The sequence below is a fragment of the Medicago sativa genome, chromosome 5 (assembly GCF_051527215.1).
Source record: "Medicago sativa cultivar Bolivia chromosome 5, Bolivia_mono, whole genome shotgun sequence".
Classification (NCBI taxonomy): Eukaryota; Viridiplantae; Streptophyta; class Magnoliopsida; order Fabales; family Fabaceae; genus Medicago; species Medicago sativa.
In genome coordinates, this window is record NC_140753.1 from 60966934 (window position 1) to 60985598 (window position 18665).

The 18665-nt window shown below is 35.4% G+C and overlaps 1 protein-coding gene and 1 long non-coding RNA gene across 2 annotated transcripts; both read left to right on the top strand.

Annotated features, from left to right (window-relative positions):
• Positions 1-8913: 8913 nt before the first annotated feature.
• Positions 8914-10266, top strand: LOC146923706 (RING-H2 finger protein ATL29-like). Its single transcript, XM_085708839.1, has one exon. It carries the CDS (start codon positions 9144-9146, stop codon positions 10056-10058), a length of 915 nt encoding a protein of 304 aa, XP_085564965.1. The 5' UTR covers positions 8914-9143; the 3' UTR covers positions 10059-10266.
• A 902-nt stretch (positions 10267-11168) lies between these two features.
• On the top strand, positions 11169-14031 carry LOC146923707 (uncharacterized). Its single transcript, XR_015009857.1, has 3 exons — positions 11169-11726; positions 11828-11902; positions 13426-14031. It is a non-coding gene; the product is annotated as an uncharacterized LOC146923707 (long non-coding RNA).
• Positions 14032-18665: the final 4634 nt, after the last annotated feature.

The window sequence follows — 18665 nt, forward strand, 5'->3', positions numbered from 1 at the left end:
TGCGTTAGAAATTTTCAAAACCACGGCAGAATATCACGTTTGCAGTGAAGCCAAAAATTCTAGCTTCACAAAACCACGTTGAATACTGCCTCGGGAAGTGGAAATATTGCCTCCACCGCTGATCCAAACAGAGGCTAATACCTATAAGAAATGTAGATTTTAGTTATTAATTTAGTGTTCAATTTATCTTTGATGAAATATCGGTCCTTCTCAATGTGTTTTGTTTTATTACGTTGAACGGGATTATGTTCATTACAAATAAGTCAATTTATTGTCACAAAATAACTTCATAAAGCGTTCACATTGTAATTTCAAATATTCTAGTACTTATTTCATCCATAATAGTTCACACATTCCTTATGTCATAACTCTAAATTATATTTAACACTTGATTGAGCAATTGCGTTTAGTTTCTTACTCCTTCAGGCAACAAGGTTCTCACACAATAAGATTCAAATAACCCCAAAATCATCTACCACTGTCTTGTATAAGATTCAAATGAAAATTGCTGTTGACACATTCCATATGGCTGGGACACACATGTAAAATACCCTTTTACCCCCTCGGCAGTTAACTGCCGAGGAATTTGAAATCCGGCTGCAGTTAACTGCCGAGGATTTCCTCGGTAGTTAACTGCCGAAAAAAGCTGTTTCATCAGATGATTATTACATTCCATTTAATTCCGAAAAAAGCTGTTTCCTCTTTCGTTATTACATTCCATTTAATTTTGTTCTAATCTATGATTATTTTGTTAAAGCTTTTGTCAAGTGAAACATGTCAGAGGTTGCAAGAATTGAAGGGCGTGTTAGGTATTGCGCGTTTAAAAAGACGGTTAAGGTTATGATAACACCGACGGACTCTATTGATGATTTGAAGACACAACTTAACACTTATTTTGAGCATCTTGGTGAAAATCAATATACACGTCACTTGTCTGCTCTAATGCCAATGATAGACCTAGGAGAAGATAGAGATGAATTCACATGGAAAACGGCAAGCTATATGCCTTGGCTTATTAAAGACGATAGCGACGTCGGATTTATGTTTAGGAATATGGTGGAAAATAATGTATTATATATATATGTTCGTTCCATATGCAATTGTAATGAATGTAAGTAGAGATTTAATTTAATGATGTGTAATGATGTGTAATGACTTGTAATGTGTTGTTTGATTATGGACACTATGTTCCGTTTTGATGAATTTCAAACTTTTGTGTGGTTTGAACCAAATGTCGGTTTGATTTAATTATGGACATATGTAAAAGATATTGTATTTTTCTTGTTTATGACCGAGTTTCATTGTTGTATAATTTGAATTGCATATGGAAATGCTCTGGTAAAATTACAGGTAAAAACTGGCCGAAAAATGGCTTGGAAATGCTTAGCATTAATGCAGAACCTGCTGTCTGCATAAATGCTTTCCTCGGCAGTTAACTACCGAGGAATTCCTCGGCAGTTAACTGCAGCCGGATTTCAAATTCCTCGGCAGTTAACTGCCGAGGGGGCAAAAACGTATTTTACATGTGTGTCCCAGCCTTCTTTAATGTGTGAACAGCAATTTTCGATTCAAATAGATGTTTGTTGTAAAAGGAACTTTTTTTAATTCATTTAAGTCCCTTAACACATCTATACCTAAAAGGAGTGTAGATTCTAGTTATCTGTCTAGTGTTCAATTTATCTTTGATGAAATATCGATCGGACTTGTGTGTTCAATTTCATTACACTAAACAAGATTATGTTCAATACAAATAGTCAATTTATCGTCATAGAACAATTTCATACAACATTCACATTGTATCTTCAAATACTCTAGCACTTATTTCATCCATAATATAGTTCACACCTTCCTTATGTCATAACTCTAAATTATATTTAACACTTGATTGAGCAATTGCGTTTGGTTTCTTACTCATTCAGACAAGGTTCTCACACAATAAGATATAATAGTCTAAAGTAGATATTATATCACTCATTGAACCTATATAATCGATTTAGGGTAAACATCTACGGTTAGACTTTCAATTCTTTTAAACAAGTTCATCTCCCTTGAGTGGCTTTGAGGTATTTTAGAATGCAGTTTATATTTTGCATGTCTCACCTTCAGGTCATGTATAAAGAGTTCAAATTTGCTTGATTTATTGTCCATTTACGAGAGAGATAGACACTTGTGATATCTTAACGAGGTCCACTAGTGGGATCCGTTAAATCACTAATATTTGTTGGCTTACAATGATATATATATATATATATATATATATATATATATATATATATATATCAAAATTAAATTTGTATAGCATATTATGACAAATAACTAGTCATTTTGCCATATTTTTGAGGGGTGTTTTATTTGGGGGTGAGTAGTGACGATGGATGGTTGGATATCGTTTTTTCAGTGGTGGTTTCGTGATGAAGTCTGTTTTAGGTGGTGACGTGTATTTTGGTGTGTGTGGTCCTCATGGGTGTTTTTAGGGTGTTTATTTTCGGGTGTTCCGCCTATATACGGCGCCTTTTGTTTGTATTCTCAATTTCACCGGTCTCTGTTCGTCTTGAACATGGACTAGGTTGTTTAATAAAATTTGCTGATTAAAAAAAAAAAAAAACTAGTCATTTTGCCAAATATTATTTAGGATGTTCATATTTTTTTATCGGGACTAATTAATTTGTCTCAAATTGGTGATATGATGGACTATTTATTGGGTTTTTTCTTTTTCCTTAAAAACTAAATAAGATTTCTAATTTTTTTATAGATGTACTGTATTAAATTGGGAGTATAATGGATTTTTACTTTTAGATGTATAAAGAGGATTTTTATAAATCTTAATGAGATATTGAACTTTATGAAGAAAAGAGACATTTCAAAACTTATATGGCGTATTGACGGGTAGCACTTTGGTGCCATTAAATATGGGTCATACAAACACATTGTCATTGCATCTGGGCCACACAACACATCTATCTTGGTGCCATTAATGGCCCAGATTTAATGGCACGGTGTCATTAATGGCACCAAAGTGCTGCCCCGTATTGACAGAGGCAGCAGGTGTGGGAATATTGTGGTAGAACGTGGAAAGGTTGCAGTCTACATTGAAATTGAATTCAATGTTGGAGGGGCCAATATGTCTCTGGACAGATATATTCTGTATACGTTGAATCCATTGTGCCAAACCATATGTGTTTTCGTTAGATAATGCTTCATTTCTATGTGTCGGCTCACTATTAAACCAGTTTTTACTTTGATTTTTCCATGGAAAAAAACTTGGTTTGTACTTTGTAGTAATATTTTTTCTATAAATCTAATTAAATATAAGTAAACTGAATTTTTATTTATTTTTGACGAAAAATATAACCTGAATAGTTTGGAGTTTGTGTTCAGGGTACCGAGGATCGAACCTGCAACAACTAGTTCTTACATGACCAGTGTTGAGGTGCGATAGTGGCATATAACTACGGGTGGCAAAAAAATCCATGCCCGCGGGTATCCGCGGATAAAATCCGTAATGGGCACGGGGCGGGTAACTAAACGGGTACCCACAGGTATATTAAACGGGTATTTAACTACCCGTTACCTTATGGACATGGACACGAATTTGATGATACTGTGCCCGCGGGTATCTGTACCCGTTAATAAATTACGTAAATTACTAAAATATTCATGTGTGTGTGTCTATATATATATATATATATATATATATATATATATATATATTACTAAAATATTCATGTGTGTGTATGTGTGTGTCTATATATATATATATATATATATATATATATATTAGTAACTAAAAGGGAAAAAAATCCATGCCCGCGGGTATCCGCGGATAAAATCCGTCATGGGCACGGGGCATATATATATATATATATATATATATATATATATATATATATATATATATATATATATGTATGTATGAGTGTGGTGTCTAAAAAAAACCTAGTTTACTGTACGACCTTTTAGTTTTCTCTGTTCTTTCTCTCAAGAGCGTCAAAAATTTCTCTTCATCTCTTTTCTTTTCTTTTCTTCTTCTCCTTAGAATGATTACATGTTTTATGAATTTGAATTGATTTAATCTTTTTTGGTATGATGAATTTTCTTGGGATTATGTAAGAATCCTTATTTTTGTTGGATTATGGTATAGATTATGAAATTTGAATGGAACATGTTATGTATGGATCTTTAAAAGTTTAATTTTGTAGGTAATTAAAAGTTGAATTTTTCTTTGCACAAAAAAAAATCAAAAATCTATGGGTACCCGCAGATATCCGTGGGTATCTAAATACCCGTGGATTACCCTATAGAGATACCCGCACGAGTACGGGGATGAGTACGGGTACCATATTTATCCAACGGGGCGGAGACGGATATCATACTATCCGTACCCACGGATACCCATTGACATCCCTACATATAACCTGAATAGTTGAAAGGTCATTATATATGAATTAAAATTTAGTCCACATTTTTATTATCGTTTTTGCTTATATTTCAGAGTAGATGAATTATGGAGTTCATTACTCTCCGTATAAGAAACATGTTGGGATACAAAGTTGATTATTCCCTTATAATTGAATTTTTTTAATACATAAAAATTAACAATCAAACATCGAATGGTATAACCATTTGTGTTGGAATCATTATGACTTTCACTAACCACATGTTGGTAATTTATATGATTTATAACCCGTGAGCAACACCTGTTGAAGAGCATCTAAGTTTGTCTTTCTTATTATTTTTTTTATCCTTTTTCTTCTTAAATTCCTATCTTTAGGCCATAATATGATTTAAAAGGTTTTGCTAACCAGTGTCCTCAAGACAATGATTAAGGAATCTCCAAATAGAAATTTTATTTTGGAAATATAAGAATTACTTTTGATCAAGTAATGATTACACAACTTTTTCATAAAAACTTACTTATATTTAAAAGGTTTTGTTAACAACTAACCTAAATGCATTGTTTAAGGAAATCATAAATAAAAAAATATTCTCTTGAAAACATAAGTTAAACATATATAAAAAAAAAAAATCACACATATTTCTATGCAAAAGTTATTATTATTGATTGCTTAAACAATGCTCGAAGGACACTGGCTAGCATCTTCCATATTTAAAATTTTATTTTTGAAAACTTATAGAATTTAAAATTGTGTTCCTTAGAACAACATAATGAAAATAATTTCAAATCACAAGGATTAGGTATATTATTAAGCTCTGATATATTATTACTCTAAAATTGAAAATTTAAGAGACTAAATCCGCTAAACAAAACAATCAAGACTCAAGAGCGCTTAGCCGCTTAGATGAGATGACATGTGTATCTTCTAACTTAACCAATGTTATAAGTTCAAATCTAGCATTAGATATACAACAACGTTAAAAATTTTAGGGAGAGTTTCCTAAGCCTATTTAGGTCTCATAAGGTTTGAGGGATTAGTCTCAACATTGCGCGCAGAGGATACTCAATTTACGCAAAAAAAAAAAATCGAGAGACCAAAATTGCGCATAATATATCAAATTTCATTTGGGTACCTCTAATTTGTTTTCTTCAAACAATGGTCATTCTAATGTTTTCTATCATCATTTTTTCTCTCTGTTTTTAAGTCAAATTCATGTGTATCATTTAAAATTTTGAATTATATTTTTCATTCATGTCTAATATATTATAGAAATCTCCATTACAAAAATGAAGATTTCTTTAACATTAGATGAATAATAAAATGAAGAATTTTTCAAAATATGAATTGTTTGAAGCGAGTCATTCTCGAGCATTTTAATAGACATATAAAGTGCAAACTTGAAGCAACCTAAGTAATACAAACCAGGAAAAGAAACATAAGAATGAAACAAGAAAAACAACTATGAAGACATTGAATCTCAAACACGATGAAGATGGAGTAGTCAATGGTGGCTTTCGAGTGAGTGCTCATATGACTTTTTAATTGAGATGACATCCATAACAACGACATGTGGAGGTGGTGGATGTGGTGGTGGAAGATCCGACGAAGGAAAAATTGAATGAAGTGCAGATCTCACGATGGGAGCATAAAGAGGGGAAGCATAAACCGGTGACCACAAAGCAGTTTAGGAGAAGTGACTTGCGCATAAAACTAGTTGGAGGTGAAATGAATTGAGGCCATAATCGATTTTAGAAATATTTTATAATATTTATAATTTAGAAATGAAAGATAAGATTTCCCCCCCTTTTCATCCAAAACAAGACTTTTGGGGGCAAATATCATAGACAATTAACCAAATAATTGTGTTCAAGTGGTCAGTAAGGCTTCATCAAAAACAAGTTATTCAGGAGAATTCGAATTTAATTTTTGGGTTGAATAATTCTTAACCAGAGTTTATTTACATGTCGATCAAACTTCTGATTACAAAGGCTCTTTTCCTTGAGAGCTGAAGGGGTAACTAAAAAAAATGTATCACATGCATGTTAGTAGAAGCAATATGCCTGCATGCAGCCACAAAATGTCGTGTTAAGGAACAATAGTTGACCTATACGAAGTTGTGAAGGATTGTGTAATACTTGCTCAAGGAATCATGCCGTGGAATCCTTGGAGAACTATCGATAGCCCTTTGTGGGCTAGTAGTGTAGCCTTTTGGGCTTCTTGAGAGCTTGGCCCTTTGGGCTCAAAGGAAAAAGATACACTTTGGTTGTTTTGAATAGAAAACTAAAAAAGATGGGGCGAATGATGAATGATCTTATTTTTCTCACTTCTATTTTTGCTTCTAAACACTGCGTGGCAAGTGTTGTTGGGAGCAAGTAGCAGTTAATTGTTGTTGGAGTTATTTTGGTATTTTTGCGGTGTTTAAAGAGAAAAAATGAAAGTGAGAAGAGTCGCTTTCAATGATTAATGGGAAGTGTTAATAACATTTACCTATTAATGTACCAAAAACCCAACTTACTAGCTAGATTTTGTCTTTAACTTAACATTTAGAAGAGATAAACATATGTTTTTATTAATGACAAATGCCATGATTTTAATTGTCATTTCAGTATTTTTTTTTTAATAGTAGATATTAGTAACTGTTAAGGATATATTGATCTACTCATTAACTTTTTATTGGATAAGCCTTAAATTCTTACTATGTAGTATTTGCATCATCACCCATCAATCACTTGTGATGGTGCAATACATAAGTCCAATTCTAAAATCATAAATAAATATTGACAAAGTAAAACTAGGGAAAATAGCTTCATTTTTATATTATCTTGGTTCCAGAATGGAATAACTAGTAATAGTATATGTGCATATCTAGCTTCATCTTAGGCTTAGCTTAAACAACAAAACATTGAAATATCTGCCCACAGATAATGAAAAAGTGAAATATAGCATTAGTGGAAAGAAAAAGACATCATAGAAATTGTTACGGAAAAAAAGACACGATTTTTTTGTTTGTTTTTCAAACAGCATGGTTTATTAACATTTAACAAAACTCAGCACAAGACGTGCAAAACGCGTATCACTTTATGCATGCATATGCTTGAAATTACAAACTACACTCACACATGATTTGTTTAAAGAATTTTTCAACTGAAACAATTCATACACCTATGCAAAATATTTTCAAAAAGAAGTTTCTAAACTCAAAAATCACTAATTTGGCACTCAATAAAGGCCATTCAAAAAACTAACAGGCCACAGGAAAATGAATTCAAAATCAATGGGCTCAATAGTGAGAATATATTTTCTTGGAAATTTCTTTTTCTACTCTACTCATTTCTCACACGCCGCTTAAAATTCTCATTTTACGCCCGCTCATATTATATAATCTGAATCGAAAACACAGTTTTGATTATAAAATTCGAAACACGCCTATGCATAAGCAAACAATTAGAATCTCTTTTCAATTCGACGATTGCGACTTTTAAATCAGAAAACCACCAAAAAATAAAGTGAAAAAGGACGAAACGTATAAAATAAAATAAAATATATATAAAAGCGCCATTAAAAAATTCTAAAAATCAAATAAAGATAATATATTTTTCTTGGATTTGTTTGAGAATATGAAAAAAAAATAAAATTAAAAAATAAAAATGGGTCTAAATGATAAAACTTTGGATTGTGAGAGGCGGAGTCCAATAAAAATAAAAATGGAACTAAATGATAAAACTTTGTATTCAGCACAAAGAGACTGAACTTATTTTGTGACAGGGGTGTCCAAACCATACTTACCATTCTAGTTAGGAAAAAAACAGTTTCCAGGCGACCAGCTTCCTTCGAAACTTGCCCAGTCTATAAGTTCAGTCTCTTAGTGCTGATACAGTTCAGATTACATAGTTTGAACCTGTTTTAACATGGTTTTTTTGACACAAGAGGATGTATAGGGGGAGTTCAGATCTTATAATCCCGAAAAAAAATAAGCATTTCGAAAATATTAACCCTTATAAAAAATATGAGAAAAATATTTGTCACTAAAATATAATTAAAAATAGGGGGATGGATAGCTCAACTTATTTCAACTAAAGGTTAAAAAAGTTAATGAGTTAAAAGACCGGTCCAAGTCGCCCACACACACATGCAAAACTTCCTTTTTTCGATTACTTTTCACATGCCTTGTATGTTTCAAATTCAAATGTCTAAGGCTTCATCTTCTGAGATAAGGAATACTGGAGTTTTTTTATCACAAAATTTTCATACATACTAATAATTTCTATACAATATGTAGTTATCATCAAATATAATCATAATGGCTTATTCATGCATTAGATACACCTTGAATAATGTTCGGAGACAAGTCCTTGTCCTTCTCATAAGGACTCGTTCAAAACCAACCCTTCTAACCAAGGGCTAAAAATCACTCTCCACATTACTGTCTCATATTAACCCATCATTTATTTATTTTTTGACGGGAATATTAACCCATCATCTAGTACTCAAATAACACCATGCATAACATATCTTATCGATTCTCTCTCCATATTATGTCCCTTAAAATTCTCTCTAAAAAAATAGTAAAGTGAAGGGAGAAATGCAATCACCACTTTACTAACCTTCATTTACCCACCCACTCCTTTGTTCACAAGCTCCTCTCATCCATGCAAAGAAGAAAGGGTGGAAGGTCCGGAATAAATCATTCTCCGGTCACCTTGAAAACCAATAATAGTCCATTGTTGATAGTTTCTCATCCCTCCAATGTCTTCATCAGAGCCTAAGTACAACACCCCACCAGCTCCAACATACAAGACCCCACCGGCACTAGTAGCCTTCACCCTCACCGTCCTCATCCTATGCTTTGTGGCTTTTAGCGTTGTGTATCTTTGCAAGTATTGTTTTGCAGGCATTTTCCACACTTGGGCCTTACAACGAACGGCTTCAGGTTCCCTCGTTCGTCTCTCACCTGATAGGTCACCCCCTAGAGGACTCGATAATACCCTTCTAGAAAAATTCCCCACTTTCCTCTACTCCACCGTTAAAGACCTCCGCAAGGAAAAGAGTTACAGCTTAGAATGTGCCATTTGCTTGCTAGAGTTCGATGATGATAGCATGCTTCGTCTCCTAACCCTTTGTTTCCATGTTTTCCACCAAGAATGTATTGACCTATGGCTTGAATCTCATAAGACATGCCCCGTTTGTCGAACAGACCTTGATTCACCTTCCAACCAAATGTCAAAGCACGGGGAATGCAACCACAACAACAACAATAACAACCTCAATGCACAAGAGGGTATGACATCGTTACCGTGTGATGATATACACATTGATGTTAGAGGAGAGGAAAGTGACAATGTTGGTGAGATCACTAGGGCTCAAATACATGAAGGTGATCAACATGATCATCATGTGGGCATGCAACAACGAGAAGAACATAGATTTTCAAGGTCACATTCAACGGGACATTCTATAGTAACTATTAGAGGTGAAGAAAAACATCATGAGAAATATACATTGAGATTGCCTGAACATGTTATAAGGGGAGGACACAATTACACGAGGAGTTGCACAAATTACAACGAGATGAAATTGACAATACCTACACCTTGTAGTAATTGTGGTTTTGTTAAACCGGTTATTGGCTCCTCTTCACTTGCTTGTGCTCAAGAGGCTTGAAGTGTACCTTTTATCATTCAAGATCATTTTTTTGCTTTTACTTAAATCCTTTAATCTTTAAATTTCAAATGTATAGGTTAAGACTTTAGATAGCTAGAGACTATTAGAAGATAGAGATACCGCACTTTTTTTAAGGTGTTAGCAATTAGATATATCATACATTGTGCTTACTTAGTTTGTTAATGAAGTTTCACCATTCAAGAGTTGTTGTTGGAACATGTGTGGAAATTGAGTAAAAAGACTAAACACAAATTCCCATGTTGGGTAGAACTAGTGTTGTGTGAATTGAAAAAAGTGGAAGTCCCACATCGGATGGAACACACACATTAGTAGTGTTTATTTATATAGTGGGGGGTGTACCTCTAATTAATGGGGGTACATAAGCACTAGAGAAAAAATATATATTGATATATATTTTATTATTTGGAAATGATAAATTAAATAATTAATTTAATCATTATTAGAAAGTGCTTTCTTAGTCCCCAAGTTTTGCTAAAATATTTTGGTACATAATATAATATATTTTTGTACTAAATTTAATATATTTTAGTACTCAATTAAGATATTTTTGTACTAGATCTAATATGTGAATTACTTAATCGCAAAGTAATATGTTACTTGTTCCCAAAGTTTCTCATATTACTTGTTCCCAAAGTGTCTCACATATTAGTTGTGAATTTTCCCTATAAATAGAGAACTCACATAGTGCATTCAACACACCGAAAAGAATTTCATTGAGTTGTCGGGAATTCTTTTCTTCTCTTCTCCCTCCGACTTGTGTTAACAAGTTTCTTCTGCTTCTACTCCTTTCTGTCCCTTTCGGTTTCAAATAGAGCGGTTACGTACCGTATCGAGTGGCTTCGATCAATCGATTGAACCATATTTTTAAGAGTGTTCTTAAGACCATTGTAACACTCTCTATTTTATTTTTATATATTTTAAATACATTAGAGCAACTAGCTAAATCTATTCTAATTATTTATTTCGTTATCTGTGTTGATTGGTAAATTTGGTGTGATTTAATAGGATAAGCTTCTACTTATTTGTGTTGATGCCTTTGATTTAGTAAGTTATTTTAATTAGTGAATGCACTTATTTTATTTAGAACAATATGGTATGGTTAGGTTACTATGTCTAATAAATAAATTATTTAACATTAATTAGGAGAATTAGTTATTATAATAAGAAATGTGTAGAATTGAATTATAAAATGTATAAGGGATGATGGAGTACCGAGTGGCTAGTTAAAAGAAGCTGCTAGTGGGCTAGAAAATAGCTATTCTAAGAAGGAAATGAAGTCATGCCAAGACACACAATTAAATATGAACAATTAAATAAAAATGATGATAATAGGAAATTAAAGAAGTGGAGGGGTTTACGTGTGCTAGTCTAGGGATAAACCTGTTAACTTCTCTGCATATCTGCATATGTACTGGGTCAGATAACTCCCCACTCCTCTCAACTTCCATGTCACCTATTTCCAATTCTCCTCAACTACCACCACTTTAAAATTCCAATTTCCAGTACAGAGATGCACCTCACCTCACAGTAGAATACTCGGCCAAATTTTCTAAACTCACAAGCTACAATTGAAACAACAAACTACAATTTTCTCAATCGAACTTCCCCAATTATTATATGAACGCTTCATCCCATTCCAGTCTTGAGGTAAGAGTCATTTCATTGTCTGTCCTTCTATTCTTTCTTCAATCCTTTAATTTCATTCTAAATAAAGTCACCCTTTGTTCTTCCATTTGTACTCTTCTCAGTGAAGAATAATTCTTGGAGTCTTGTTCCGGCAATTGGGTAGAATTCTCTAAATATTAGGAAGGAGAGCACTTAAGGTAAGGGCACTTCCCCATACAACTCAAAATTAGATATTGGATTAGAAGTTGGTAAAGTATTTATATGCTGTTTGTATGCTTAAAGGAAAAAGATATTAATTTTGAGATAATGAAACTTAGTAATGAAATTAATTCATGGAAATTTAATTTTTGTATATAGCAATTTTGGTATGCTGTTAGTATCCTTGATCAAAGTAATAGAAGATTAATTTAATATACAGTATATGGTAATTGTAATAAATGAGGGATACTGAAGACTTAATATACTAGCTAATTTTCATCCGTGACACTTGACTTTTTGTGAAACCATAACAGCAATAGGAAATGAGAAAAAGAACACATGCTAGTCGGTTGGCACATCATATTAATTGCTTGAAACCTACTGTTCTGAATTAATTATTGTGTAGTGAATTTAGTATGTTTCCTGATTTTTAATTAGAGCAGGGAAAAACCATTTAGCCTTTTATTCCTGTACGGTTAAGAAAAAGGAAAAAAAAAAGAGTAAGTTGCATGAACTATAAATGTGGTGGTCAATTATTCATGACTATATAAGTGTGCTAGGATCCTACTGGATAAACCAGATGGAAGCTAAATTAATTCTTTGATGTGTGGGTATATGTTCCTGATTGTTGAACAAAAATTTGAGACTGTTGTAGGACGAAAATAAGAAGAAGAGAAATAAGACTTTTATGGAAGACCTCATTGGTCATGTGCTTATTTTCTGTGTGGTGCCTTAGTGGCGGGTTACAATTATTTCTTAGTGGATGCCTGTGTGGCGGGTTATAATAATATATTTCTTTGTGGTGCCTTAGTGGCGGGATAATATCATATTGCATTGTTGTGCCTGTGTGGCGGGTTTTAGTCTGCATTTTCATGATCATGCATGGCATATGCATCTGTGTGGTGCCTTAGTGGCGGGAATTGCAATTATATTCTGTGTGGATGCCTGTGTGGCGGGAATTGCAATTATATTCTGTGTGGATGCCTGTGTGGCGGGAATTATATCCGGATCATATAGTTTTAGGAGCATGCATATACATGTGTATCATTAAGGTCTATTAAGAGTTGTATAGGAAGATTGTGTCCCTTTTCTGTTCACGTACACATGCAAAACAGAAGAAAGATGATAATAACAAAGAAATGAAGACTTAATCATTATATACACATATATATACATACCACTATGCATAGAGATATAGAAGTAAGGTAAGAGTTTAGTATGGTGAGTAATGTCTTATTATGACAAATTCTGATACATGACTTTAGAGATTTAAATTAAGTGGGTTTACTACCTTTTGATTTATGTTCTTGCTTAAGGCCATATAAATAATGTAAGGTGAAATTCTCTTGTAACTGATATGTTATTTCTTTTGTCCTCTAAAGTTTTATGAAAGTTTGGAAACTGATTCTATCCAATCTAATTTTTTGCAGAAGAATAGTATATGCTTATTTTCTGATTTTTAATTCTTGTTTAGTTTTGTTTTGTTGTGGTTGGAAGCTGACCCCTTACACCAACATTTTAGGTACACAAGAAGAGGTGTAATATTTATGGTTGATGCTTGTTCGCGAACGGGGGAAATCACTTTGGGTTTTTCGTTATCTATTTTGAAATAAGGATTGTATGGTTCTTTAATTGTTGCTTTGAACTATGAAATATGTTTAGAAATGCGGAGACATGTGTTCTTCCGCTAGGAACCTTAAACAAGTCTCATTTTTGTTCTTTTGAAGCTGATACATTTTTCTCCATTTTCAACTATTAATAAATTAGTTATTTGAAAATTGGAAATACATTGACATAGGAAATTTGGAATTGTTGGTAAATCGTTTTAAAAAAAAAAAAAAAATATTCCGGGATGTTACATTATGGTATCAGAGCAATAATCCTCGGACAAAAAAAAAAAAAAAAAAAACTTTTGGGGTGGGATGACATTTGGATGACGCCTGTATGTGTGATATTTGAATCTAATTTGTGGCTATTGTGTTATTTGATGTTATAATTTGTTTTTGAAGTTGTGATGCATGTTAGGGATTCTTATATTAGGTGAACTGAACCTACTTCGTAATGAGTATATGGAATTTTACCCCAAAGAGTTAGAATTAAATATTAGAATCTTTCTAACTCCAGAAAAGTGTAGGAATTACGGAATGGCACCTGAAAGAGCAACTACCAACGTGAATGGAGCTGATATGGCAGAAGTCATGCAGACAATGCGCGACATGGCAACTGCCATGGCCCAGCAAGCTACTGCGACTACTCTGCAAGCTCAAACCCTAGCCCAGAAAGACGCACAAAGGCAACAAAGAGAAGAAGAACTGGCAACAGCTAGAGGACTAGCAGAGTTTCGACGCCATAATCCACCGAAATTTGAGGGAGACCATGATCCTGACAAGGCTGATCTTTGGTTGCAAGAGATTGAGAAAATTTTTGAAGTCTTGCACTGCACTGGTGAGACTAAGATGGAGTATGCCACTTTCTTGCTGACCGGAGAAGCAGAGTGTTGGTGGAGAGGAGCTAAAGGAATAATGCAGAAAAATGGAGAAGAGTTAACTTGGGAAGTTTTCAGGCAAAAGTTCTTAGACAAATATTTCCCCAAGAGTGCTAGGGCCCAGAAGGAAGCTCAATTCCTTAGCCTGTACCAGGGTAACATGACTGTAGCTGAGTATGCTAAAAAGTTTGAATCGCTAGCGAGGTACTTTCGTTTCTTCAACAATCAGGTGGATGAAGATTACAAGTGTGAACGGTTTGAGAGTGGCTTACGTTATGACATCAAGGAGGTTGTTGCTCCTCATGAGATCCGACAATATGAAGCCTTGGTCGAGAAATGTAAGAAAGTTGAAAACCTTAAGCGTAGCCGCCCAAACAGAGATTCTGCAGGAGGACCCGTAAGGCATCAGGTAAAACGAAAAAGGAAAAAAAAAATATAGATATATACATATCCATAATGAAGCGTTGAAAAAAAAAATGTATCACTAAGTTTTGTTTGGACAGGGCAATCAGTACTCACAGAATAAGAGTAGACAACAAGGTCCATACACTCGACCCCAAGGGAACGGAAGGGATCAAGATCGAGCTCAGAACGGAGGAGGTCAGAGGCCACAAAACAGAAATCAGAATCAAAATCAGCCTATTAGGTGTTATCGCTGCCAAGAGGAAGGACACAAATCATATGACTGCCCGTTCAAGCCAAGGTCGTGTTATATCTGTCTGAAGCCAGACCATTTTGCTAATAATTGCCCTGAAAGGAACAATTATACTCCTAAAAACAACAACAGCGACAATCAGGCTGGACGCCCTACTGCTCAAGGACGTGTGTACCACATTGGTGGAGAAGATACAAGGGACTCTTCAGAGTTAATCCAGGGTGAGTGTGAGATTTATGGTAAAATGTTTCCTGTAATATATGATTCTGGTGCTACGCATTCTTTTATCTCTTGGGAGTGTGTGAATTCTCTACAAATTCCTGTTACATGTTTACCTTTTAACCTGGTGGTCACAATACCATCGTCTGAACCTGTGACTCTTAACGAGGCTTGCTTACAGTGCCCTTTGACTATCTTGAACATGAAGTTCAAGGTCGACCTGATATGTATTTCCCTTAAGCGTGTTGGAGTGATCCTTGGAATGGATTGGTTGTCCAGTCATTATGTTCTTCTGGATTGTGCTCATAAAGCTGTGATATTCCCTGACCCGGGCATTACTCGATTTCTCGAAGCCAATCGATTGAAATTTTCCTTAAATGGAGGTGTGCAGAAATATGTATTTTTAAGTGCGGTCAGCATGAGTCCCGAAGTTGACACAACCGTTATCCCAGTAGTAAGAGATTTCGCAGAAGTGTTTCCACCAGATGTGTCGGGACTACCACCAGTTCGCGATGTTGAATTCTCTATTGATATTACCCCCGGAACAGGACCCATCTCTATGTCTCCCTACAGAATGTCGCCACCAGAGTTAGCTGAATTAAAGAAGCAGTTAGATGATCTCCAGTCCAAGGGCTTTATACGACCAAGTGTCTCACCTTGGGGAGCTCCAGTACTCCTGGTGAAAAAGAAGGATGGGAAGTCTAGACTTTGTGTTGATTACCGACAACTTAATAAGGTTACCATAAAGAATAGATATCCGTTGCCACGTATTGAAGACCTTATGGACCAACTCAGAGGTGCGGTTGTATTTTCTAAGATTGATTTAAAGTCAGGGTACCATCAAATACGGGTGAAGGAGGAGGATATACCTAAGACAGCATTCAGAACTCGCTATGGACATTATGAATACTTAGTGATGCCTTTTGGAGTGACCAATGCACCAGCCATCTTCATGGATTATATGAATCGTATTTTCCATCCGTTTTTGGACAACTTTGTGGTGGTCTTCATTGATGACATTCTTATTTACTCCAAAAGCAAGGAGGAGCATGAGGGACATCTACATAAAGTCCTACAAGTGTTGAAAGAGAAGCAGCTATATGCAAACTTGGGAAAATGTGAATTTTGGTTAGAGGAGGTGAAGTTCTTAGGGCATGTTATTTCAAAGGCTGGTATCGCCGTCGATCCATCAAAAGTAGAAGCTGTAGTAGCATGGGAGCGACCTAAGACAGCCACTGAGATCAGAAGTTTTGTGGGATTAGCCGGGTACTATAGAAGATTCATTGAGGGATTTGCCAAGATTGTATCTCCATTGACTCAACTTACCAAAAAGAATCAAATATTTGCATGGACAGAAGAATGTGAAAAGAGCTTTGAATTGATGAAGGAAAAATTGACTACCTCCCCGGTGCTTGTTTTGCCGCAACCAGATGAGCCGTATGAGGTTTATTGTGATGCGTCGTATCAAGGGTTGGGTTGTGTTCTTATGCAACATAAGCAAGTAGTGGCCTATGCTTCAAGACAACTGAAGACCCATGAGAAGAACTACCCCACACATGATTTGGAGCTTGCTGCTATAGTATTCGCACTAAAGATATGGAGGCATTACCTATATGGTTGCACTTTTGAGGTGTTTAGCGATCATAAGAGCCTAAAGTATTTATTTGACCAGAAGGAATTGAATATTCGTCAAAGAAGATGGATGGAATTCATAAAGGATTACGATTTCACCTTACAATATCACCCCGGTAAGGCGAATGTGGTTGCAGATGCTTTAAGTAGGAAACGAGTCCATCTCTCAGCAGTGGCGGTGAAAGGATTAGAACTACTAGAACAATTTTGTGACTTGAACTTAAACGAGGATCCTCCGACTGGTAAACTGCAATGTGGTAGGATTATTGTCCACAATGAATTAATGGACAAGATTAAGACTCTTCAACTAACAGATGAGTTGATACAAGAGAAGAAGAAGTTAGTTGAAGAAGGTAAATCACCTGAGTTTAAGATTGGTTCAGATGGTATTGTGCGATGCCATGAAAGAGTTTGTGTTCCCGATAATGCAGAATTGAGGAAGATTATCCTAGATGAGGCCCATAAAAGCAAGCTAAGTATTCACCCTGGAATGACAAAGATGTGTCAAGATCTGAAGCAGATATTCTGGTGGCCAGGAATGAAAAGACAGGTGGCTGAGTATGTAGCTTCATGTTTAACGTGTCAAAAAGCTAAGGTAGAACACCAGAAGCCTGCTGGATTATTACAGTCTCTGAATGTGCCGCAATGGAAGTGGGACAGCATTTCCATGGACTTCGTTGTTGCCCTACCAAAAACTCAGAGGAAGTTTGACTCTATTTGGGTGATCGTGGACAGGTTGACGAAATCAGCTCACTTTATACCAGTGCGGACTAACTATAGTGTGGTTAAGCTTGCTGAGATTTATGTCGGAGAAATTGTGAGACTGCATGGAGTACCATCTAGCATTGTGTCAGATAGGGATCCAAAGTTTACTTCCCACTTTTGGGGAGCGCTGCAGAAAGCTTTGGGTACTGAGTTGAGATTAAGTTCTGCCTACCATCCACAGACAGATGGACAAACCGAGAGGACCATTCAGACACTAGAGGACATGTTAAGGGCATGTGTTTTAGATGACCGAGGAAGTTGGGACAATTTGTTGCCACTTGTTGAATTCACATACAATAACAGTTACCATGCGAGCATTGGAATGGCACCATACGAGGCTTTGTATGGACGTAAATGTCAGACCCCATTATGTTGGTATAAAGACGGCGAGAACCTGTTAGTAGGACCTGAGTTGGTACAACAGACGACTGAAAAGGTTAAGTTGATTCAGGAACGAATGAAGATATCCCAGAGCAGACAGAAGAGTTATGCAGATCGACGGAGAAAGCCTTTGGAATTCCAGGAAGGTGATCATGTGTTCCTAAGGGTGACACCCACTACTGGAGTGGGCAGAGCATTGAAATCCAAGAAGCTTACTCCAAAATTTATCGGACCATATCAGATTCTTCGACGTGTGGGATCACTAGCATATCAGATTGCCTTACCTCCAAATTTGGCAGGTCTTCATGATGTGTTTCATGTGTCGCAGCTGAGAAGGTACATGGCCGATAGTTCTCATGTTATCGCACCTGACGACATCCAGTTAAAGGAAAACCTTTCTTTTGAGGTTCCTCCTATGAGTATTGGGGATAGGAGCGTGAAGTACTTGCGTGGTAAGGAGATTCGTCTAGTCAAGGTAATTTGGAATCAAACTACAGGAGATGCTACGTGGGAACGAGAGGATAAGATGAGGGAACTTCATCCTGCCTTATTCTTAGATGACTAGTTTCGGGGACGAAACTCTTTTTAGGGGGTTAGTATTGTAACACTCTCTATTTTATTTTTA

Excerpts from the sequence above, each read along its gene's own strand:
- LOC146923706 (XM_085708839.1), top strand. The coding sequence starts at position 9,144 with ATGTCTTCATCAGAGCCTAAGTACAACACCCCACCAGCTCCAACATAC.